This window comes from Ylistrum balloti, unplaced genomic scaffold (genome assembly GCF_031769215.1).
Source record: "Ylistrum balloti isolate Yb309-2 unplaced genomic scaffold, AGI_CSIRO_Ybal_v1 Utg370542, whole genome shotgun sequence".
NCBI lineage: Eukaryota > Metazoa > Mollusca > Bivalvia > Pectinida > Pectinidae > Ylistrum > Ylistrum balloti.
In genome coordinates this window covers 406,098-433,669 of record NW_026782344.1, presented here as the reverse complement: position 1 = coordinate 433,669, position 27,572 = coordinate 406,098, and the positions used below count along the sequence as shown (strand labels likewise).

The window sequence follows — 27,572 nt, the reverse complement described above, 5'->3', positions numbered from 1 at the left end:
TTTCTCTACACATTTCCATACGTTTTCTAACTTTTAGGGCATCTACAGTGGGATCAACTTTGTTTTTGAGGATAAATTCGTTTGATCTCGTCATTTGTTTTTTCGACAGTTCGTCCGCTAATTTTTTTAATGACCCGAATTTTGAAACGAAATGGGGAACGTGGTACAGCAAACAATGCATATAGGGTGTGATGTTTTCTGGTTGGTACCCTTTTCTAACTCTGCTTAAAGCGAGGAAGGAGTCTGCCATTACCAAAGGATCACTACGTCCTATAGTTATTTTGATTACGATGCTGTTAAAATCTTACATGCACTCACTAATTCAATATTCTGACTTGCCTATGCAGGAAATGCGTATATGCTCGAATTTTGAATAGTTTTTAACAGCATTTACATTCTTTCATTTTCCCGAAAGTTTAATTTTTGTTGACGTTTTCAAGTGTGATTATTCTGAATCCAAGGGAGACAACTCTAATATTTTTGTAGTACATCCGGGAGCTTGTCATCCCGTTGCTACATGAAAACAATATGGCGACCAAAGAGCAAGTGCCCTGGCTTTGAAAACAACATTTTGTTTTCTCAAATTTCTTTTTCTTACAAAGTCATAGTGATTGAAAATGGCGGCGTCAATGAAAGGACAGACCCCTGAGCTGAAGCTGTACCTGAGGTCAAATAAGCTTCCCGATATTTATGAGGCAAGTGGATAAACAAGACGTTATCTTCACGGATGTATCCATTTAAAAAGCACTAAGTGATAAATCGTCTACGCATACATCCATTGATTTGTTAAAAACAACAATTAAATTATGTCGACAAGTGCATCTGACTTGATACCCCACATTCCCAGCGACTGTTGATCAAGCTGGTTTATTGCCACGAGTCATTCTCTAGTCGGTTATCAATCTACAATTTACCCCCTCCCTCGAGTCCTTTTCAATTATTACTAAGTCAGTGGGTCATACATTGTATACAATGTATTTTCAGACACTCAACGAGTCCCATAAGAATTAAATACAGGACTCGCGAATCCCATGTAGATTTATCACCTTGTACACAACTAAAACTAGGCTAGACAAAACTTCTATGTAGATTCAGGTCTTCAAATATATATTACCAAAAATTGCATTGTTTTATTCTTATCGTTTAATAAAAAAGAATTTCATGGCTTGATTCATTAACAGGCTCTGCTGACGGGTCTAGCTGTGATGTGTCCAGATGATCCACATCAGTTTATTCTAGACAAATTGGGATTTCTTGTAGAGAATGGACTGGGCGACCTGAACTGGTAATAACATTATACAATAATCAGTTTCTTTGAATCCCAAATTGAATGTGTGATTCTATTTTGCTTCGTTATTTAATAATCATTATAGAATCAAAATATTTTAAAAAAAATCCTCTTTCAAATGTTTTGCTTTCAAAAACCATATTTGAGTTCACATAGGTGTTAAATTGACTTGTAATTGACAAGAAAAAAGTGAGAAGGAGATAACAACACTTTATGTACATGTATATACATACATTTGTATAAGATTTTAGTTATTTTGCAACTACAACTACATTTACCTGTACTGTCAAGTTTTTCTGAAATATTTATAAGTTTGTCTGATAGTATGTTTTTGTACTCAGGGATATGTTTGTGGATCAAGAGATGAAGCCGACCAATAAAGTTATCGCAGAGAGTAGCCTGGACTTTATCTTCAATATGGATGATGAGAGTATCATTGTATGTACTGTACTCAAATAATAAGCTTATCTGTTGTCATTTAAAACAGTTTTCAAGTTCATTTGTGAAATTTAAGTAGAAGTGCATATTGCTTTGTATGTTGTAAATATTGCTAAAAAACTTTTTTAAACTGACAAAGTATAGTATCCTGTATTTTGATTCTTATAACTGAAAACATGAATGTGTATACAATGTATATACATTTTATGTAAATTTTTCTTTCAATTCAAACTTTTATTTAATCTGATGTTTTTGATTTAGTCAGATATCCAGAAAAAAATCCATTACATACAATTTAATTTCAATGGTATGTACTAGGCTCATTATTGAAAGTTGTTTCATGTTACAATCGAGCGATTCTTGTGAAACCTGTTCATTCACAGATTTATTCATGTTCCCATTTAGTGTTAATTTATGATCATAATGCCATTTGCCATAAAAATGTCAAGGGTTGTTACTTCAAATTTCTAAATCCCTGTAGTTTTTGTAAAATGCTTTTTTACTTTAATGTTTTTCTTCATATCTTGAAATAAATTTTGCTTTTAGCCAGATGAAGATGTGGCTGAACAAAAGCATAATGATCCTGATGAAGTACTGAAAACTATTACAATTTTTTTTTTCATTTTTATTTTATGTTTTTTTACCATACTTTTTTTTATTATTATGGATTAGGGTATGGGCAAATTTGAAGGGCTACATAACATATCAATTTCTAATTTTTGAAAATAATTTTAATTAATTTAGATGAATTATAATATAATCAAAGTCTTTTTAGTATTAAAATATTTCTTTCTTAAAAGTAAAATTTAACATTGTAGTTTCTAACTTTCTGGTAAAGGGTAAAACATCAAATCTTCTATGATTTGATTTGCTAATGGTCAGACAGACAGTGCATGTAAAATAAAATTGTTGAAAAATCTTACAAGAAATCGAACATTGTATTTGAGTATGTGCAGCATTAGCACATTGCTGGAATGATTTAAAAGGAATTCAAAACTTAATTTCAAAATTTACACATTTGTTTAAACTTTATGTGATCATTATACAATATCTGTTTGATTGCTAACAAATCATTAAGTAATCAACTTATTTCATTTTTTTCTCTATTATTTTAATGTATTAATAATGAATTAATTAGTGAAGACTTAAAAGAGCACTTTTAGCTTAATGATTTTTAATGATATATTTTTCCATTCAAACAACTGAATATCGAAGAAAAGAAATTCATGATTAATTAATGCAATAATATTGTCATAAATCTAATTGACTCAGATAACGTACTTAGTCTATGATTGGGTTCGTTATTTGTTCCTAACCCTGGTGTCCAGACCAGAGTTATGGTTCTTTGTGGTATTCTCACTACAGCTGATGATAATTAACCGTCCTGACTAACATTATTGACCTTTTTGTAGGATTATTCTGATATCCCAGAGAACATACAAAAAGGACAGGGTTTCTTCGGGGGTCGGTTTCAGGGGCTAGCCGCCTCGAAGAAAGTTTGGGTCAGCACAAAATTGGTGCCTGCCAGGGTTGAAACCCTGGGTGTGCATGATATTGAGAGAATTGGTATTAATCCCTAGTGCGTACATCTTAACATTGCATGCTGATTCAGCTGGAGGCTTTTTGTCAGAATTACATGAATTGTTCAATATCAATGAAAACTTTTATATGTTTTTAAAGTGAAAATGTAATTTTGTAAGGTAATTGAATTTCTGCATTATTATAAATGTATCTGTGAACTGCTTTATTTCTTTTGAAAAAAAAAAATATTCTGTTGATTAATTATGAAGAATTTGTCAAGAAGACAGGAACAATGTTTATATACTAAAATGAATTTAGGTGAAAAAAACTGAGGTCATACAAATCAGAAAAAATTAAGTATATGTCATTTAATCCTTCGACACTTTGAGTATCTGAGTTTGAAGGGTCAGATCATTACTTAGAATTGTTTACAAAAATCCTCCAGCTGTTCACATCATTTCATGTCCTTCACCACTGCCAATGTAAGCTGGGAAATAATGTGATACACTCCCATTAATCCATTAATGTTTTTTTCCTAGTGATTTTCTAGACATTGTCTGAATCACTAATTTGTTGACTGGTATTGAATGAAGTGTGGAGTTTCATTGAGTTTCCTAGTGTTTACATTGACAACGGAGGTCTCTATAGCTTAATATCTTAACAGAGAGGATGGAAGAAGTGGCTTTCGAGGAAGTGGTGATATCAATCAGAGCTGGTTCTTGGGGGCCTTGGTTTGTCATTGTTAAAGAACATACCTCTCTCACACATATCACTAGCAGCTTAACCAGAGATGTGTAGCTGGGACACACACACATTACTATCTATACATGTAATAGGGTCATTTAAGTCAAAGCTGGGTGTGCTTAGAAAAACACAAAATTGTCTAAAATATTAACTTAGAAATACAGTTTTGGGAAGATCAGTAGTCAGAACACAGTTTCCAAATGTTAAGAGAAAGTGAATTCTCAAAATTTGAGTAAATATTGAAAACTTGAAAAATAACTTTAAGGTACATGTCATGCACACTGTTCAAATTAATATTTTTGTTGATGTTCTGACCACTTCACTTCTATAGAAGAAGACTTCTGCTGATGTGTAAGTATTATATTGCAGAAATTTGACATAAACATAATATAACCATGAGACACAAACATTGAAAAATTTTGTTATGAAGAGTGTGATCTAAGAGACACAGCTTTGACACTTAGACCCTGCATGACTAAGGGTATGCTAGCCAGCAGTGGCGGAGGTGCTTGTAACATGGCCTCCCTACTCATAAAACACCCAGTCTGCATGTATGTCTGTCCAGTTGCTAGGGGGCCTAAATTCATTCAGCAAACAGGGATTAAAGAAATGTAAATTGAATTTTTTAAGCTGAGGACAGTAATGATGTACTATAACTACCTACATGATAAATGGAAAGTTCTTTTTTGTGCATGCTATAGAGCAGATTGACTATTGGTTTAACACTATGGATTTGTTTGAGGTCTACAAGAGCCTGGTGACCTCTTCAAACATATCACTGTATTAACTCCTACTTATGGGGAAACTCTATTCCCAAGACACTATTTGGTTTTCATGATTGCTGTTGAGGTTTGTTTTATTAAGATGTAGGTTATATTTTGTTTTGTTTTTTTTTTACAAAATTTTGATAGATAACATATTTCTGTAAAGTTTTGTTCAGGTATTTCTTTGTGTTAAGATATCATTTAAAAACAAGCCTTGACAGTATGTCGTAAGGAATTTGATCTACAACTGTTGGTGTCAGAAGTGTTTACTATCTGTCGCTCCAGAGTACACCAGACAATCCTATATACACTTGTCTTTCCCTTCAAGATCCACCCTGCCCCACTTCCAGTGTTCTTTACCTGGGGTTCATTGCTGATAAATTATTTACAGTGTGTTATAAATACTGTAACTAATGCAGTATAAATCTGTTCTAAATGTTTTCAGATTTTTTTTGTAAAGTGCACGTTTCTTTATTAATGACAGTAAAGAGAAGCATATTGTATCAGAGAGATGTGCAGAGTCAATTTTATTGGGTTAAAAGAATGATAAAGTTGAATGAGAACAAGTTACAGATTATATATTGATGGATTGAATGATGGTAAATGTGATAGGTACAGAAACCTTGAAACAATTAGGAAAACAGTCGGGTATTTTTGATGCCAGGAAAACTTCTTATGTGTAGGAAGTATGGTACATGTCTTAGAACGTAGTCCTGATCATTTTTAGTACATTGGGAAGGAGGGAACCCTATAAGTTAACTTTGGATGGGATATAAAGGATTGTGAACGCTAGACAATAGGCTGTCAAAGAACATGCTGTAGGTAGTACTGAATATACAAAATGAACAGGGTAGAATCTTTACATATATTGTATGTTATCTGTAATGTGTTAGGGAAATATATTCAGTAGATTTTGGTGTGGAATTGTGTATAATACACAAACATTTGCATTTTAGAATTCATTTCATTAAAAGAAAAGAAAAAAAATTGAATATGTAAAATTATAATGGTACTGATAATGTATGAACTTGTTAGGGAGGAAACATTGGGGAGGTTGATGGATATGATATACCAGAGTGCATGTTAACTGATCTTGGACTATACATATATATATATAGTTTGTACTTATCTTTGCTGTGAATCAGTGAACTATACTTACCATGATATACGGGGACTCTGACCTTGTGCTTGGTTACGGCATGACTGCTAAAATCTCACTCCTTGCTTTTCACCTGTAAAAACTGGGTGATAAATGTAGATTTTTCCATGTTACTATGGAGCACACAAAGCTCATTATCACTGTGATGTTATATATATACTACCTGAGTTTCTGACTGAAGGTTTGTTGGAATTTTAAGGTATTAAACTGTTGTACAATGATTGTGTGATATTTTAACAGCTATGTAGCACTCTCAGGTGTTTCTTAGGAAATTTGTCTCCTGTAGACTAATCCAAACAGATTATCAGATGACTCATGTCATTTTCATTTATCAAACATAAAGAGTAAAAAAAAAATTAATTGAGCACTTGTGAAGAATTTGTTTGCACCTTATAAATTATCAGAGATTTGATGTGACAAGAATAGACATTTGTTTTAGGTAAATAGAGAGAGAATTGAATTGTTTATCATACAGGAACCAACTAGTTGATAACACAGTAGTCAGGGAGTAATGAAGTCTGCAGTTTACAATTACTTAATGTTTAGTCTATAGTCAAATCATATTAGCATTGTAACGGGACTTTTTCATTGGACCATTTCCATGTGTTTCTAAACAAGTTTACATGTTTTTGTAGCCCACACCCGAGATGTATGCAACAGCTTATGAGCATTACAACAGGAGTCTAAAGATGATGTGTTTCAGGTATGTAACCAATTTTGAATCCTATCATAGAATTAAGAATTGTGGTGATACATGGTTAACATTAAAGGGCTAAGTGAATGTTATCTGTTTTGGGAGGTTTAAGTAGGTTTTTTTTTTAATTCAGTACATATACGAATATAAAGTTGTCTCTTTATTGGACATGTGTGTAGAGAAAAGAATGCATTATTTGTTGTAAATAACTGGAAACTAAATATTTGAATGATATTCATAAAAGTTTTGTTAACCTTGATTAGTGAAAATAGTGTTTAGTTAATAAATGATTATGTATAAAGCTACATAGCCTATAAAGGAAGGAGGTAAAGATATTTGATGAACAAAACAGAGAAGTTAAAACCAGACCAACCAATTAAACTTGAAATGTACTAAACTCTCTCATGATGCCAGAACAACTAAATGATGCTATAAGAGACAACATTTTATCTGCGATATTTGATGTCATGCAGCTACCTCTTATATTTTTCAGGCCCATCATCTTCAGATGATGGGTTGTCAAAATCAAAATAAAAAATTTCTTATCAGTATATCTTTTCAGATTTTCTTGACAAGAGCTAAATAGATTTTCAAATTACTAACAGGAATTAGAGTTCCATGTGAGGCCCATTATGAGGTCAGACACCTGTATAGACTAACAGTAGACTGACTTCCCAGCTTGTACCTACATCATACTTGTAGGATCTAAAATTAATTTTTATTTCATTTGAGATTTTATAAAACAAATCTTTTTATTTTTGTGAGTCTTGGTAAGCCGAAATTAACACTTCAAGATGAGTTTCATAAAATCTCATGAAATGGAAATAAATTTTAGAAACTTAACTGATATAAGTTACATTTTAAGAGGATTTAAAGTAAAAACTTTGGGAAGAAAACCGAATGAAAAGTTGAGAGTAATTTATCTACATTGAATTTAATGTGATGTTGACAGTGCCTGGGTGCAATACTCGCTCTATAAGAAGAGAAAATTACAGAAGATGTTATCACAAATGGAGCGGGCAGAAAGACATCGTGCTCAGAAGGTGATGAGAGTACATCTGGATGAATGGAAGGTTAGTAACCCATTCAGAAAAGTGAAAACTTTCTCTTGTTATTAATTTGGTAAAACAGAAGTTCCTTGTGTAGATGTACATCAAAGCTGGTTAAATATATATTTTTTTTCCACTTACAGGACTGGGTGAAGTACAGGAAGGGATGCCAAGCCAGTACGTATAGATTAAATTGTCAACGAAATCATTAGATGATAAGAAAAGTTTCTTTATTGATGTAGAACTGAAATAAAAACAGCAAGTCTGTATCCCATGTTTTGGTCTCAGATTAGTGTAAAAATATGGTCACTTCATGAGGTGTGGGATTGAGATATAAATGCCAACTTAGCTTGGTAACATATATATAGAGCTGTGCAGTCCTAGCCGAGAGACAGTATTCTGAATCATTAAATATTGAGTGCTAAATCTATTTTTCTTTTACTACATCTTGTATGTTTAGTGACTCTGAGAACACAACCTGAATTGAAAGGTTATGATGAGGATCTGTCAAGAAGAAAAACTGATTATCTGAAATGAGATGCTGGATATTTCTATATAATAAATTAAGCTGTATTTTGTGTCCTTAGTGTCCTATCAAAAGATAAAGAAGATCTACCATATCTCTGTCGGAAAAGTCATCTTCAAGGAGTGGCATGAGACTACCGTCCGGGCAAAGAACCAGAGGGAATACTTCGAGGTAGGTCACACAACTGATGTCCGAACTCTCCAGTTTTGGATGTACAGTTTTGGTTGTAGCTGTTGCATGACAACAGGAATGCTGTAGATCCAGAATTTTTATTGTCAGTGCTGTTGTCCCCACCAGTTTATAGTTCCTGTCACTATACACCAGCAGCTCTATAGGGACCCCAGTCCATCCCATGTGTCACTGTAGTAAATACAACTGTGTGTGATAGAGCAATGATATAGGTATGACATCACAAATGTGTGGTAGCAATTAAGCAAGAATTTCAATGATTTAGATTTTATGATGATAAGATCTATACAACATTTTTTTTTAGATAAACAGTATCTCTATGTAAAATATGTAGTGATTGCAATTAGCATTACATAAATTGTAGTCTGCCAGTAGTCTGTGATTACCAGGTATTTAAGTAATTAGGTGATGTATCATGAAGTATTTTAGTTGTTACAAGATTTATCTTGAGCCAGTTCTTTTAGTTGTTAGACACAATCTGGAGAAACCTATATGTACTGTTTTATTTGTTGTACAGAGTAAGCTGGTCAGTACTATAAGTATACTGTGGTGAGAGGCCACTAACAGGTTCTAACTCGCTACTTCATCTCTCCCGCCCTCTGCAGTAACACATCCAAGTATCGTCTCCTGATGAAAGACAGGAGGAAAATAAAGATAAAGAAAATTATCATACAAATAAACATAATTGTGTATTCAGTGTCTTTTATATTCTCTTTATAGATAACTTGCTTCAGTTATATGACACACTTTGAACACGTTTTCATGGCAACAGAATAAAAATGAAAAAAAAAAAAAAAATTAAAATGCAAAATACATATTTAAATCTTGTGTCACTGGGCTGTTGATTTTCATTAAAAGTATATTTTGGAGCACAACACATTTCTGATTTGGTCGTTTATGCTGAGTAGCATGAAATGAACTGATGAGGTGTACATGTGCTGAAACATTTGTGAGAGGGCACAGGTGAGGGAGCACTATAATAGGTGCTGGAGAGATGAACTAGCATGGTGTATCAGGAGTGCATTCTTTATTAACAGGTGATGAAAAATAACATTTTTGATTTTCTTTAAAGAAATAAGATGGCATGTAATATTGATTTAATATAATGAAATGTAACTTTTTTTATTTTATTTCATATTTTTATTCCTGAATTCCAGCTTGCATAAGACTCTATTCTGTGTATGAATAACTGAAGACTAATATAGCAGTGTAATGAATACTGATTTGTTTTTCAATGTTTGGATAAAAACATTCATCAGATATGTTCAAAAAAATTTCATGTAGAGCTATTTTGAAATTTTGGGTTTATTTGTAATTGAAGCAAAGTTAGAAAAATTCCATTCAGTTAGCAGTTTAGGATCTGCTGTGTTATTTTGGTGATGGCCTTCTGAATTAGCAACAAAAAAATTCTGTTGATGATAGAAATATTGGTACTATATAAATAGTGTTTTGTTTTCCTTAGTGTTGGTTACCATGCAGCTATGTGATCAATATATTTACTACTGTCCTGGGGTCTTTCAAGGGAGACCACTCATTGTTACTGGATATGACTTACTGTTAGTAATCCTTGTCACTCTATTTTGATTCAAAGATAAATTTGAGGGTAACTATAGTTTCCTTTTGTGTTGATGTTCTAACTGCTTCTGTTTCCTACACACACAAACTTCATCCTATATGCGTGGGTTACTTCCCCTGATGGACTGAGTTCACTTTAAATTCAAAGGATTTTTTCTTCAATTTTGTAAAAACTTTTCCCCTGTTAAAATCCAAATGAGTAGAGCTCATAACTTGATTTGTACCATTCAATGATGTAATATGTTAGACTCATTTGTTTTTAACATTTCAAGCCCACTTCCCAACCGTATATAAGAACTGTACACTCTATGATACAGGATCTATGGCCTGATGAACTTATGTATGTACAGTAGGAACACATTATACTAAACTTGGTTTTCTGACTCTCATCCTTTTACCCTTCCTTTGTGTCTACAGTCCATCAGGGGGACGGGCCCTTCTTTCTGTCACCCAGTAGACTGGTATCCTGCTACTTTGTATAATCTAGTTGCAGCCATTAGTATGTACATAAATACCACCATCACATGTGGCTTTTGGTCCTGCATTGTCACCATGCTGTGCAACAAACCTTATTGTTCCTGGACAGCTGCATTGTCCTGGAGTAAGAGATGGTTTGATTGGCTCAGCACCAACAGTCCTGAGTCAATACTTACCAGACCAGCAACAGTCCTGCGTCAATGCTTGGCACTGACATTTCTGAGTCAATATTCATGTGCATACTCTTGAGTCAGAATTTTAACACAGACAGTTCTGAGTCAAATCATAAGTGCAGGTAACCTTCATACAATATTCAAGCAGAAGCTGACTTGAGTTAAAGCTCCACCAAAGACATCCTGCATCAGTGAAACTCAGTGTTATACTGCTGACAGACTTTAGTCAACACTCTACACACAGTCCAACCCTTTGATCATAGAAAGTCCTGAGTTTGTCTTAATATCTATTAAAGGTGACTATAATAAATAAACTTAAAAAATTTAATCTGAAATTGATACTGGATAAAGTCCATTTTATAATTCTATGTTGATACTGATAGAGGGACTTCAAACTCAGTGTCAATACTCATACAGTATATGTAAGAATTGATGTTTAGTGAGACAAATATCAACACCCAACAATTTCAGCCACACTTATATCAACAAACATTTCTAGGTGTTTCATGATATACATGTCATAATTCCTAATTTTTTATATAGATGTTACATTTTTGTATTAGTTTGTGATTGTTTGGGTAGACAGACTATATGTCTTTATGCTTTTATGTGTTTGGGTCTTTATACCTCAAGTGTTTACACAAGCTTGTTGATTCCTAAGTTTATATCAGTCTAAGGAATATATACACTTGTATTTTTAAACATTGATCTGCCAAAGCCTTTTTCCTACAGTTGTCACCTGAGATCAAACTAAGATCAATATGATGATAAATATGATGAAACAATCATGTTTTTAACGGTCTTGCATGAAGTTTCTGACTTCACCTGTATTTTGCAGATGATTCTATATTATCTTTGACTGAAACTAGAAAAAATTATGACATTGATATAGAGTATACTGGTATATTGCTTAGGGTTTTATTGTTGTTTCCAAGGAGTGTTTTTTGTCTTTATGAAAGGTTATATAATTAATAACCTGTGTAAGAGATAACATTTCTTATATAAGTACACAAATGGTTATAAATGGGACTTAGAACTTTGAGTATTTACATAACCTAACTTTTAATATATTGCTGGCAATCAGTTTTTGATGAGTCGATTGTTCTTCAGGCAAGTTTTGAGTGGACACACATTTTGTTTTGCTCTTTACTGTTGTTGTGCTGTACCTAGTTGATTGGTTACACATCCCTGTGGCTCTCCCTGTATTGCTAGGCAGTGTCTTCAGCTGTGTTTATGTATACTTGCAATGCCCATCACCCCCTCTATGTGAAGTATAAATAAGTATAGTGAGTTAGAGATTGACGGTGGTTGGAAGTGGTAGATAAATATAGCTACATGTATATACGGTGGAGGTCAGTGTATTTGTAGGTTACCTTGAAGCTTATGTTTAAGCTTATGTTACAAACAGGATATATATATATTTTTTTTTGTATAAATGGCTTACACCTGATGATACGTTTTCACGCGAACAGGTCAGCATGTCTAATTGATAATATTTATTAGCATGTCACATTCACTGGCTTTAAAATTAACCCATATATCATTGGCTAGCTAGATAATGTATTTTGTTTATCAGTTTAAAAGTTTTAAAGTAAACTTACTGATATCCATGGAGGCTACATGAATGAGCTAAATTTTCACCTGTGTGGATCAATTTTAATTGTTTATTTAGACTAAGATGGCAGTCATAAAACTAAATCGTAATCCATTTATGAGTGCAAAATTCAAGAAAATGAAATTCCCAGAACCTGTAAGTAGTCGTACAGGAGTTGTTCACATCCAACCAGAAGTTGTGTTGGAACAATGTTTTGTTCTATTGACGAAAACTTCTTTTCATTTTTTGTTGTTTCTGTTTAAAGTTTTATAATCTGTGTTTTATTTACTTGTTGTTTTATTTTTCTTTATTGTTGTGTTACTTTTGCCAGTCCCACCACCATTGGTATGGTTACCATGGAGACTCATATACAATTTGTATGCAGGAAAAGAATGTAGGCCAGATTCTCTGTTGTTAATAATGCAGCATTTAAAAAAATTCCTTGAAATTAAATCCTGTCATTCTACAATGATTGAATGAAGGGTTGCAAATATCAGTGGGGCTTGTTATTTTTAACAGAAATTAGCCCAGATGTTTGGAATGTGATTATCATTTTCAGAAAAATTAATTTTCTACATTGTTAAGTCATAGTAAGATTGTTTAGACAGATAGAAAATGCTACAATGATTATCATTTTTCAGATTTTCAACTCACTTTTTTTGTTTTTTAAACAATTTCAGTCGATAATACATTAACAACATAAGAGCTAATTAGATGTTGAATAATTTGGCTTCTGTTCATGTTTTTGCTGGACCGTTACAGCTGGGATTTTTATTCAACAATTTAACGAATTACATTTTCTATTGTGCTTTTTACAAGTCATGATTTATACAGATATAAAACGTCCTTGAATTTAAGCCCTTGCCTGAAACTTAATTACATGTTGGAATTTATCATTCAGTATTATGTCTGAAATATTTTGTAACCAAAATTTGGCTGGATATAAATTGATGCATTTAGAAGTCCTTGAATCTTTGGTGTAAAGTGAAATTCAAAATGAACAATTGTTCCTAAACTTTTCACATGAAACTATCTGTAGTTACTGTGTTATGACAAAATCATGAGCAATATTTGTTTTGATTTTTTTATGATTGTTAATTGCAACCTAAAACCACCCCCCAAAAAATCTACAATTGTGAATATATTAGTAACCTTCTTTAACATGGGAAATGTTACCTTAATAAGTGATTGTGAATCAATATCCCTCAAAAGTCGGAAATTAAAGTGCTTCGATTGATAACTGAAAATTATGGAATTTTATGTCTCAAAGTCTGTACAAACCATGCAAGGTAATTATTTCTGAGTTTTTTTTTAAGCTTTTGTTAAATGTTTTATTTTTGTTTTTCTCTTATTTTAACTTTTTGATATTTTTACGTTTAATATTGATAAATGATGAATGAAGATAATATGGTAATGATTAAAATGATAAATAGTTTTATATCAATATTTTATTGTTGAAATCATAATCAATGAACGGGTATCTTTGTTCATTTATTATACAAACTGAAAGCATTTACTTAACTGATATTCTGAGGAAATATATAATGTTATGATAGAACTAGATCTTTATAATGTACTTATATCATCAGATGTTCTTTGAACAATAAGATATATGAAGATATACTTACAAATGATCTTTGACCAATACGATATGTGAACATATACACATAGCAAATGTAACACCTAACATGAATGTTTAAAGAAACTTGAGCGTGGTGAGAACATGGAAGATGATGAGACGTTTGGCCAGGGAACAGGGGAAGCACGGGACAGCATCTCACATCTGAGAGACATTGGGTTCGGCGATCTTGCTGTCAAGGTCTGTATCAGCTGATGGTTTGCTACATTTGTGGTAATGTGGAATTTTTGTTTTTATTTCCAATTTTTGTTTTTGATAGAAGACAGTAAAGACATGACAAAAACATTGATATGAAAGAGTTGACTTAACCACGGTGCCACCAACTGTGCAATTCCTGAAAAAGATGAATGATTAAACAGCTGATATTTTCAAACAGTTGAAAGACAGGTTTATGAAAATAAAGATAAACTTGATGATGGAATATTATCTACAATCTGTACAAATAGGATTCAGCAGATTGGGATTGATGAGTTGGTAGAGCATATCAGACTTAGCGATCTGGAATGAAGATCTGTGGTGTAGTTTTAGGATCCCTCCACATGGTGTATGTGTTTCTCAAGAAGATAAAAACTGCAATGTCCTGTGCTGTCATGGACAAGTTGTATCTTAAATAGGCAAGACATGTTGTTTAAAGTTTTGTGGATGGCTTGTAATTGGCATCCAGTGTGTTGTTCAGCAAGGAAGATAGACACCTACTGAAACATTTATGTACACAAGGACCCTTCTTAAAATATGACCTAGTCTCACTTAACAGGGTAATATCCCCCAAACAAGTAGAAAATAATTCAAGATGCCATACTTCTAAACTGATTTGTCAGAATTTGTGACTCAATTTTTAATAGCCTTGTTAATTATGTACATCAATCAGATATTGATCTGTCAGGGCTTTACCTAACTTTTACATTGATTCATTGCCAAGGTCTAAAGTACCTACCTACATGTACAAATTTTTAAAAACTTGTAGATCTTCAGCTTTGTGGATATAGCTGACTTGGCAAGGTGTTCCCGTGTGTGTCGGTCCTGGAAAGTCATCACTCAGACTCCTGGACTGTGGAGTCGGGTAGGTACACCATATATATAACACTGGCTAGTACATACACGCTACTACCTCTGATCTCAACAGATCTGAGATATTTATAGGTCAAATGGTTATGCTTTAAATTTCATATTTTTTTCAAATCAAAACTATTTAAGCTTTGTCATGGTTATTTCTTTCTTGAAATAAATACTATTGAAATAAACGAAAGTCTATTACTGTTAATTACATAATTAGTTACTATAGATATTATATCTTTGGTAAGTTTCGACGCTAGCTAGTAGAGAAATCAATTGATAAGAATTGTATAGACCTTTATATATTTGTATAACATTGTCAACAGAAAAAATAAATTCAGTCAAAAATTTTTTTTTTCACTTTATGCATAATTTTTGTTTCAGCTGGACTTCTTCAAAGTGAGAAACAGGTAAGACCTTAAAAATACAAAAATTGTGAGAAGTTTGCTCTGTTACACATGAAACCGTCCAATTTCTTATTCCTGAAATCCAATTGTTCTCTTCAACCTTTGGTATTTCAGACTGGCAATTAAAAAAAAAATATGGGAATATTTACTCAAAATTTCAAGTTTTATAAAGATGAATTATAAATGTCTTTCAGCAGACTCTGAACTGTGTAACAACATAGCTGAACTTTCTGGTGGAATAGTTCCATTTTTGACATAACTAAATTGTTTTTCTCATACTTAAAGGTCCAATTCATGTTTAAAATTAGGATGAAATAGCAGCAGTTCCCTTCCCAAACTAGACCAGCCATTAATTTTTTTCAAACTATGTGATTACAATATATGATAATGAATACGTTGACCATTTATAGATTATATATTACCCTAGAAATAACACAGTATGACGAATCATTGTTTAAGTCTCTCATTCAAACTCTATTTTATTAAGGTATACCACCTAAAGTTGTTTGTGTAGTTCAGAGACATATTGCTATAAATGATTTTTATTCTAAGTGTTCACTTTTATAGTTTTATGTTGTAATTGTGTTACGTGTTAATGTCTGACAGTAATTTTGTATAAGAAAGCTGTGTTGTGTTTTTATTGTTTTTGCGATGCTGTATCTATTGACAGCTCTGTTGTTTTCAGTATCACTATGTATTATGCACATCATTATTTTTTTATTCTTTATTCTTACATGTGTGTATTACTGTTCCCTGAAAATGTTCTCTGTATTTGTGACCCCCACATGTTTATGTGTTTGTATGCCCCCTCCCCCTTAGGTATGTTAAATATGTGTATAAATGTGTTCTCCTTTACCTGTGATAATGTGCTCTGATATGAATATGTGTGAATGTGTGCCCCCAGAAGTATGTGTTTGTGCACCCATTTGTAGCTAGGTATATAGGTGTGCCTACAGGTGTATGTTTGCCCACATATGTATGTGTGTATATGTGTGCCGACAAAAGTGTGGGTGTATGTGCCAACACTTGTAGGTGTGTGGATGTGCCCTCATATGTAGGTTTGCCTCCACAAATATGTGTGTTCCCTCACTAGTACCTGATATGTGTGTAAGTGTGTCTTCACAAGTATGTGCATGTGCCCCCAATTGTAGGTATATACATGTAGGTGTGAAATCACTAAAGTATGTAGGTGTACATGTGCTGTTACATGTATGTGTGCATATGTGTACTCCAAGAAAGTGTGTGTATCTTCACTTTTGTGTGTGTGTAAGGCTTGCATCATTCTCAGTCCCCATCAGCTGGCAAGATTATTGTTCACAAATTGAAGAAACTATGTGTGATCAGAATGGAGTGCCACCAAATATATGTGAACATATGCCTCCGTGTGTGATAGTGTATTAGTCTGTCTCCACTGTGTGAATGAGTTCCTCAGATTTACATGTACATGTTAATGTGCCAGTATGTATTTGTGTTTTTATGTATTCACATAATTGCACATTTTTGTGCACTTTGATTTGTTTTGAATTTGATTTGACTTTTTGCACCTTACTTTTCCATTGTGATGTGCACGGCATTGGTTGCCTGTGTCCAGAATGCTATATGGGTATGTTTTGTGGACCATCATGAACGCTTCTTTTTGCTGTGCTATAGTAGGGTTATAGTGCTAAACATGCATGTCTGCTGTGAAGTTTAGGGCCTGGTAGCAAAGCATATGTTGTGATTTAAGTTTTAATGTATGAACATCACAGAAACTTTATAGAATATTTACTTGCTATTTGTATGTGTAATTTAGTATATTCTATATGGTAAGACATTCATAATGTATATATATGCCTCATTCAGTAAATCAATCATCTTTTGTAAATGTTGTATTTATTTGGTCAAATTTTTTTATTTGCATGAATATGTACATTGTTTTTGGTTTGCAAAATGATCAAGAACTGGTGTAGTGATGTTGGTTGATTTCATCACCCAAATTCATGAAAAAATCAAAATGAAAATAATTACTTTGAAAATTTTAACAAGCGATAATGATTTAAGCTGCTGTATCATAATTATTCATATAAATGAAGTACAAGAAGTATTTAAGAAAATATCTACCTCGTAGAATTCCAGTTTCTATATCAGATGTGCTAGTAGTGCCATGGCTGTGCTTTTTGTGTTGGTAATAGGTAATGCTTTATACAGGCACCAAGACGGCTTAGTTGGTATACCTAGGTACACAGTAGCTGAGTCAGCTTTGAAAACAGAGGTGGTAGAAATGTTAAGTGACACTGTGTGGTGGATGTAGTATAGTAATGTGTGTTAGATTCTGTAAGGATTGGTGTTAATATGCTTGTGTAGAATGTAGTACGAGTGACAGCAATAGACATTATTATAACAAAGTTCTGTTTTTTCATTTATTTACAATTATTTTATTATACATATGAATGAAAAAGTGATTAATTTTTTTTTTTTGCAAAAACTTGCCACAAAACCTGCAGATTTCCTGCTTCAAAAATTAAGAGAAAAAAATTTACTATCAATTTAAAGTAAAACTATGAAACTGAAATCGTAAAACAAAATGAGGTAGAGTACTGAAATGATTTTTTTATCAGTAAACAGGAAAAAAAAAAGACAAAAAAAGAAACAGTTTCCATATAAATGTATAGAGCATTATGTTGGATTAATTTATTCTGTGACAGTGTGACAGATCAGATCACTACCCGACTTCTGGCCAAGTGTCGCCCTTACCTCATTCATCTCAATCTTCGTGGCTGTGTCAAAGTCACGGAACCTACCTTTGTCAGCATCAGCGAATGTCGAAATCTTCAGGACCTCAACTTGTCAGAGTGTAAGGGTCTGAATGTGAGTATGAATGTATCTGTCATCACTTTTAATATCAAAATGTATTACCTGTCATTACACTGAGTAATTAGGAAATTTGATAGTTCATCTTATGTAAATGCTAAAGTCATATATTTTTTGCCTGTGATCTTTTTGTATGTAGTGTAAACATCTGTAAGTAATGGAAGACAGGTAAGGCAGATTTCTCTGGTCTTTTTCACTTGAACATGAGTTCAAATTTGTTTAATTGTTATGCCCAGCTATCTAATGGGATGTAGTAGGGGTGGGATTAAGTGTCTGTTACTTCCTGTCTGAACAAGTTTGGTTAATATTTACCCTATAGTATCATAACATCAAGTTCTACACCAGATCAGATTCTAGTTTGTATAGGAGCAGGGGCACCAGGTGTTATGTCTTCATTTTGTGTTATGATGTAATCATTGTATTTACCTTACATAATTAATTCTATTAACAGGATGAACACATGAAAGTTGTAGCCAAAGGATGTAAAATACTGTTATATCTAAACATCTCTCGTACAAATCTCACCGACGCATCGCTCAGAACTATCTCAAAGTGAGTATTATATAAATGTGTATACCATAAAATACTGTTATATCTAAACATCTCTCGTACAAATCTCACCGACGCATCGCTCAGAACTATCTTAAAGTGAGTATTAGATTAATGTGTATACCATTAAATTTCATTGTCACATCATTTCAAACGATGTCAAAGTGAGTATTAGATAAATGTGTATATAATTGTCTGTTATATCAATGTCACTGACAAATTGCTGCAAAATGTCTCGAAAAAAATATGATGTATACAACATAAAATTATTTTGTATCTTAACATCTCTTGTCTCATTGTCAATGACACATCACTATAAACTGTCTTAAAGTAAGTATAATGTGTACATGGTTTTACTAGGTACTGTGCCAACCTCCAGTTTCTCAGCATGGCCTCATGCCGCAAATACACAGACAAAGGCCTCCAGTATCTGGCATCAGGAAAGAACAGCAAGAAACTGGAATACCTGGATCTCTCAGGCTGTCTACAGGTAAATATCTCTGACATCAATATACCTGATCTCTCAGGCTGTCTACAGGTAAATATCTCTTACTTTTCCTAAATTCCTGGATCTCTCAGGCTGTCTACAGGTAAATATTTCTCACATCAGTACACCTGGATCTCTCAGGCTGTCTACAGGTAAATATTTCTCACATTAATATACCAGGATCTCTCAGGCTGTCTACAGGTAAATATCTCTTACTTTTACTAAATTCCTGGATCTCTCAGGCTGTCTACAGGTAAATCTCTCACATCAATATACCTGGATCTCTCAGGCTGTCTACAGGTAATTACTTCTTGGGGATAGGATAGACCTGGATATCACAGACTTTCTACAGGTAAATATCTCTTACTAAATCCCTGGATCTCTCAGGCTGTTTACAGGTAAATATCTCTCACAATAATATACCTGGATCTCTGAGGTTGTCAACAGGTAAATATTTCTTACTTTTACTAAATGCTTGGACCTCCCAGGCTGTCTACAGGTAAATATCTCTTACTTTTACTAAATACCTGGATCTCTCAGGCTGTCTACAGGTAAATATCTCTCACATCAATATACCTGGATCTCTGAGGTTGTCAACAGGTAAATATTTCTTACTTTTACTAAATGCCTGGACCTCCCAGGCTGTCTAGAGGTGAATATTTCTCAGTTTTACTAAATACCTGGATCTCTCAGGCTGTCTACGGATAAAACTGTTTCATTTGCAGTCAATATCTGGATATCTAAAGAATTCATACAGCTAAATTTATGCCTCTATCATGCTTTTCACAGGTAAATTTGTCTCCAGTGTATGAAAACAAGCTATATCACACACTGGTATAGATATCAGCTGTTAGGTTCACCTTAGTAGAATATACAAAGGCAGCAGATTATATACATTTGTATTTAGAAAAAGCAGTGAAAGACTGTTGTATGTTTTCAACATAATATTTGAATTGATTTAAACATACAAAATATTTGTTCTATTTTGACAAAAATCTAATGGTCACATGATTTAATAAACTGAATAAATGTTGCATATCTTCCTTTATCCCATCTTTTGGTGTTGTAGGTGACTCCCGAGGGATTCCAGAACCTAGCTTCTGGATGTGTAAACATACATACACTAATCCTCAATGACTTTGCGACGTTAAACGACGACTGCTTAAAAGTAAGTCTGTGTAAATGACTGCCCTTTCTGAGTATCTTGTTGTATTCTACATTATTTGATATAATTGAAGTTTCTATATATGATTTGAATTTTAGATAATTCTATTAGGCCAGGTATCAGTTTGGTATCTCACTGTCATACACATTCGATTTTTTGGACGTCGATCATTTCGTAAGGATTCCAAATACTTGCCACATACTCTAAATGTAGTCAGACTAACACTTAAAATAACTGTTTAAGTGTGATTTCATTCAAGTATACGGTGAATAAGAAAGTATTCAATGTTTTGCAAAAATATTGAAATCTATGTTTAAATAATGATGATTAATTTTGATTATTTTTTATTAAGCCATTACACAAAAACTGAAGTATACTTTTGGCATTTTCTTCACAATTTATGCAGAGAACATTCTGTTTTTTATATCATGGCTCAATAACATAAAAAATAATTCGAAGTTAATCTCTAGAAAAATTACCTTTAATATACATGTATATCAAAGTGATGCTTCTAATGTAAAATATCAACCTCCTTAATATCATTTCCTTCCATGTACACTGTTCAATGTTTTTTTTTCCAGCCTGTCACTGCTAAATGTTTTAAATTACAAAACATTTCCATACTGGGTTCTCCACTGCTTACTGATGAATCCTTCCGGCGTTTGGCTCAACGTGGAAAGTTAAAGAAACTACGAATAGAAGGTATGAAATCATTGCTGGAGGAGTTAAAACAGAAAGTATTTTTGTCATACTTTATCGACAAGCAGGTTTGCTTCTTTACTCACAAAGATCTGCAAAATCTGGTAACATTTTCCTGGTAACATTTATTGCCAGCTGATTTGTTTGACACAAATTTCTTTTCCATTTCCATGCATATTTGAATTTCTGTCAGGTTTTTGTCGTGAAACTTCTGATGAAATGTTGTCATCCCAAATTTTTTTTTGTCCATTAACAGGTAATCACAGGATATCTGACCAGAGTTTGAAGGTGATCGGGAAAAACTGTACACAACTAGAGCACATCTACGTGGCGGACTGTCAGAAGCTGACCGACCTGTCATTGAAGGCCCTCAGTAACTGTAAAAACCTGGTCGTGTGTAATGTTGCTGATGTAGTCAGGTGAAACATTATGTTATGATTCATCATTTTCTTTATCTAAAACATTTTTCATGTATCAACCAAACACTTTATATGATTGTATACTGTTTTCCTGCAATAAGCCCAGGGGTCAGCACACTCTGTCATGAGATAGGGACATACATATATAGATCAGGGCTTATAACAAGCCCATGACATTAACATTGATATAGTCATTTCATGCTGTCATTGGATATATATCTTGATAGCATTCTTATTTTAGCATGTTTTGCAGTAAGTAGGAATGCAAACAAATTGGAGTATCTGTATGATGTTCATATAACACATGTAATTATTGTGGATGCACAAATTCATCATATAGTGCTTATTTGCGCATATGCTAAAATTTCATTTCGCCAAATGAAGTTCACTTACAATTTGTAAATATATATATGTATATATGTTGTATTTGTAGATTTACACCCCTGAAATTGTTGTATCAGATTTGTTTGTTGATTAAAAATTACAGTTTATTCCAAAATGATTGACACTAATTGTCAAGGGGTTAACAAACTTATTTCCACCATTGTTTGTTGTAGAGTGACAGACAGTGGAGTCAAAGGCTTGGTAGAGGGGCCAGCAACACAGAAGATACGAGAGCTCAACTTAACCAACTGTATCCGAGTAGGGGACATGTCCCTCATAGCCCTCAGGAAGTGTGTATTCTTAACTTCTTCATTATAAACATATAAACATGCTGATTTTAATGATATTTTGTTTCATATAGATTGTTTCCCTTTGTCTATTAAAACAGATATAGCTGATAATTTGATATTGATGTTTCATATGCAGTAAAATCTGCTTACTGTGACATTTTGGTTCTGACACTATATATATGTTCTGTTTTATGTTTAGGTGCCATTCCCTGACCCATCTGAGTGTGTGTTACTGTGAACATATCGCAGAAGCAGGTGTTGAACTGTTGGGACAGATCCATAGCCTCACATCTATAGACCTAACAGGCTGTAACTGTGGCGATAACGTAAGCTCAAATGATCCTATCAAATTATAAAACAAAAGTTACATGATTTCTTGTAAGGTATGATATGCAAAATATTTATATGTATTTATCAATATCTACAACCACAAAACACAAATAACATACATTTTAGTAAATTCATGTGTTACTAAAAAAATGGGACTGTGATAGTTCAGTTGATAGTGTGTTGGCCTTCCTAACCTCAGGAGATGATCTAAGCTGCTGGGTTTAATGCTCTCTATCCTTGGTGGTTTGTGTTTCTCAGGAAGATGAGAATTTGACTGTTTTATATTGTCATGATTGTGTCCTAGGACAAAATATTTATGCTACTACAGCTCAGGATGGCATAAGAAGGGTCTCCTGTATATGGTCTTATTAAATTGTCACCAGCTACTAAAAGGAAACCTTGTCTGTCTGTTCTTGGGGAGATAAACCTGCTAAACACAAACAAATGAAAAGTATATGTAGAGGAGATATGGTAAAGGAATAGTTGGGACATTGAAGTCGAAAGCATATCAAAGTTGATATCATCTGTTTTATAGGAATTTGATGAATTTTCTTTATCTGTTTAGGGGTTATCTGCCCTTGGTAACAACACTCGCCTGAAGGATGTGACGTTGTCAGAGTGTACCTCCATCACAGACCTGGGTTTACAGAAGTTTACTCAGCAGTGTAAAGATATTGAGCGTTTGGACCTGTCTCATTGTGTGGTAAGTCTCTATGTCCATAATAATGTGCCTCATTTAAAACAATGCTAGCAATGTTTCTAACAAAATTTTGTTACATCAGATTATTTCATGCAATTAAGATATCATTTGTTATGATTACATTTGCGTAAATCTTTAAAATTCTTCAAGAAAATGATGACAATTATGTTTTTTGTGTTTCAATATGATTTGACCCTTTGGATGTTTATGGTTATATAATGATACTGTGTTTTGTTTTTGTCGAAAATTGAACAATACAAATTCTTTGACATAAAAGTTCTCAACATCCACATTATAGAAATTTGTAAACTTTTTCATATTTACATGTCTGCTGTGTTTGTATGTTAAAACGCTTCATTATATTTATAGGGGATAACAGACGGTGCAATCAAGAACCTAGCGTTTTGTTGTAGAATGCTGAATGTGCTAAATGTAGCTGGATGTAAGCTGGTAAGTAATATATAACCTACTGTATCATAATTCTTAATAACACATGTCATTATAGGTGAAATTTGGATGTCACCTGAGCACTCAGTACATAATTCCAGTGTAATGTTGTATGTACTTGTTACAGGTAACTAACCTGTGTATTCAGTACCTGTCTGTAGTGTAATGTTGTATTTACTTGTTACAGGTAACTAACCTGAGTATCCAGTACCTGTCTGTAGTGTAATGTTGTATTTACTTGTTACAGGTAACTAACCTGAGTATCCAGTACCTGTCTGTAGTGTAATGTTGTATTTACTTGTTACAGGTAACTAACCTGAGTATTCAGTACCTGTCTGTAGTGTAATGTTGTATTTACTCATTACAGGTAACTAACCTGAGTATTCAGTACCTATCTGTAGTGTAATGTTGTATTTGCTCATTACAGGTTACTAACCTGAGTATCCAGTACCTATCTGTAGTGTAATGTTGTATGTACTTGTTACAGGTAACTAACCTGAGTATTCATTACCTGTCTGTAGTGTAATGTTGTATTTACTTGTTACAGGTAACTAACCTGAGTATTCAGTAACTGTCTGGAGTGTAATGTTGTATGTACTTGTTACAGGTAACTAACCTGAGTATTCAGTACCTGTCTGGAGTGTTATGTTGTATTTACTCGTTACAGGTAACTAACCTGAGTATCCAGTACCTGTCTGTAGTGTAATGTTGTATTTACTTGTTACAGGTAACTAACCTGAGTATCCAGTACATGTCTGTAGTGTAATGTTGTATTTACTTGTTACAGGTAACTAACCTGAGTATCCAGTACCTGTCTGTAGTGTAATGTTGTATGTACTTTTTACAGGTAACTAACCTGAGTATCCATTACCTATCTGTAGTGTAATGTTGTATTTACTCATTACAGGTAACTAACCTGAGTATCCAGTACCTGTCTGTAGTGTAATGTTGTATTTACTTGTTACAGGTAACTAACCTGAGTATCCAGTACATGTCTGTAGTGTAATGTTGTATTTACTTGTTACAGGTAACTAACCTGAGTATCCAGTACATGTCTGTAGTGTAATGTTGTATTTACTTGTTACAGGTAACTAACCTGAGTATCCAGTACCTATCTGGAGTATGTCACTATCTCTACAGCCTTGACATTAGTGGATGTCTTCTTGTCACGTATGTATAGCTTAAAATGCTTTACATTGTAAAAACATATTAATAACTTATTCTAAAATTGGATTACAGGGCATAACATTTCTTTGGAAAGCATCTTGAATGAAAATAAGTTTGAATTTTAGCTGCAAAAAAAAAAAATGTTCTATTTGATTTTTTGATTTCGATTTGGAATTGTTTACATAAAATAAAGTTTTTAAATAATACTTGTAAGTTGTGGACATTACACAACACTATATCATTAATAAACGTGTTTATGGTGAATTTTATATGCATTCTTCTATAGAAATAAGTACGAAAGTTACAATGGTATAAGATGTTAATGATGAATTTGTTTGTGTACAGGGAGAAAGCTCTGAAGTATCTGAGGAAAGGATGTAAAAAGTTGCATTGTCTGACAATCCTATACTGTAAAGGAATTCCAAAGTAAGAACAAATATTTGATATACACAGTTTATAAAGTAACTGTCAGGGGAGATAACTTTGAACATCACACATTCGTGAAATCATGCCATAGGTGGATTTGAATTTTGTTGTGAAATAAGTGTTAGCAATCTTAATTATATATGTGTTTTTGTTTAGTATTGTTTCCAGCGTAAATTATTTGTATTACTGATTGAATTTGTTGCAGATCCTCGGCACAGAAGATGATGCGAAGTGTAGAAGTGGTAAAGTACAGCAATGAAGACATTCCTCCATACTATGGCTACGTGGGCTGAGTGGACAGTGGTCAGATGATGAACCTGACCAGATATACAAGATTAGTCTAGTGTGTTGACAGACCACGGAAACATAAAGACTAATGCTGATAAAGGAATATCATAAAGTGTTGTAACTACACTTTCTGGATTGTAGTTACCACTGGGCCCAGCAACAGACATTTAGTTTGTCAGTGTCTGTATACTTGTCTGTGATAGTCATCATGTTATCTCACTTTGTAGATGACAAAGATTTCCAACTATAGCATTCACACTTACTTTCCTATAATCTTCATCAGAAAAAGCATAGAACGTCAGGGTATATGACAATACGCTTGCATGTCGGATCACAGCTAAATGTTTCTGTATAATTAGAAGTACTTTGGGTTAGTAGTGTACTTTTATTTAGTTATTGGGAACATTTTGTTTTATGTAAAACACATATATGATGCTTTGGTTATTAAACCAAAATTGCAGCGTTCCTGCCAAAAAGACACACATTGAGCTTGATATTGGTATGTAAATATATGTTACACATCACTGCCAGCTACAGAAACATTGACAAAACTTGTACCCTGTGATACATAACCTCGTGCCTTTATAAGTAATACAATATTGCTGTATTATGCCGAGCAGCCAAAGAGCACCCCATCCTGTTGTACCTTTAACATGATATTTCCATCACCTAGTGGAGTTCATGTGAAATATGTTCCTTCAATCGAAATAAAATGAAATAAACTGATCACATAGTACTATTGGTCTGTAGTTGTTGTATCTACATGGGATCCATTCAGGGTTTCTATGTCATGACCAGGTCAGTCTGAAACAGTTTTTGAACACAAGGTGAACATAACAATCATGTGATTTATGATACTTACCTGTTCTCATCATATTTCCCCTAGGTTGGAAGAGTAAAATAAAGCGGATTTCCAAACTTTACAACACATATCTTTGTATGTGTTGACTGCATAGAATTAATAAAAAAGAACCTTTTTGTTACAGAATAATACCTGTAACCGTAAAAATAAATAAAGAATACGGTTTCCTTTGAATCAATGTTTTATGACATATTTAAGAATGTATGATGAACTTGCATATCACAATAGTAATCTTTTCATGAATGATATTTGTGGACGGTCAGATTTTCGTTGGATTATTTCTTTAGATCTGTGCAATGTCTAGTATCTTCTTCGATTGGCTCTTCGTCGTGGACGCATACAGCGACTGGTCTTGTATCCATGACAACATATAGTACTTCCGTTGCAGCCATAATCAGAGTTACACTGGTACCGCCTACCAGAGTATTTTTCTGGGATTAAAGATGGATGAGGACACTCCCCATTCTTTATAAGTCCACCAGGAGCTGTAACGAAGTAAAAAATATGTTGTATCGTATGTTAATTATGTTATTTCCAATAACACACGGGAAAGAATTCAAAACAGGCAGAATACAGCAATATTCACTATACTCTTAAACATTTCAGAAGTCACTAAAACACAAGTTGACAGAGAAGGTTTTGTCGCTTACAAGAAATACCGTTTATTATATTTACTTACTCTGTACACAACCCGGCCCAGTAGGACAGGTAGGAATCAAACATGGGTACGTCCGGCGTTCACACACCGCTTCAAACCCACATTGTGTGTTCTGTAATCATCAACGTGAGCACAGTTACACGCGTAAAAGCACGACATATTGGCATTTTCATTAGAACAGCGTCTCATAATGCTTCCTTCATGAATTTATTTTTATTAGAATGTTATAAAAACGTACATATATAAAAATATATAAATATACTTGTTTAGATACAATTGAACTATCTACATGGCAATTATAGTCCTTGTAAATGAAACAACAGGCAAACTTTATGTGTATCAAGACATATTGAATACTAATCTAGATAGTCGAGGATTATAAAAAAAAATGATTAAAATTGATAAAACAGACATCCAGTTCCAGCTTTTGTAATAGTGGTTTATGAATGACAATAATAGAGAACTATAGCCAATTGTCACAAAGCTGCAATATCAAACCTCAAGCCTAGAGTTTGATTTTTTCTATTACTCAAACTGTAAATTCTGTGATTTTAATTACCT

The 27,572-nt window shown here is 33.3% G+C and overlaps 1 protein-coding gene across 1 annotated transcript; it reads left to right on the top strand.

Moving 5' to 3' along the window:
• The first annotated feature begins 617 nt into the window (after positions 1-617).
• On the top strand, positions 618-25,641 carry LOC132556071 (F-box and leucine-rich repeat protein 13-like). The gene is made up of 24 exons (XM_060220460.1): positions 618-695; positions 1,182-1,285; positions 1,630-1,726; positions 3,139-3,228; positions 6,550-6,617; positions 7,561-7,681; positions 7,801-7,834; positions 8,245-8,354; positions 13,894-14,010; positions 14,795-14,890; positions 15,268-15,293; positions 17,975-18,137; positions 18,592-18,692; positions 19,050-19,179; positions 20,246-20,344; positions 20,923-21,043; positions 21,297-21,459; positions 22,017-22,133; positions 22,333-22,459; positions 23,029-23,166; positions 23,533-23,613; positions 24,698-24,780; positions 25,123-25,203; positions 25,409-25,641. The coding sequence occupies exons 1-24, from the start codon at positions 618-620 to the stop codon at positions 25,494-25,496; spliced, it is 2,433 nt and encodes an 810-aa protein (XP_060076443.1). The 3' UTR covers positions 25,497-25,641.
• Positions 25,642-27,572: the final 1,931 nt, after the last annotated feature.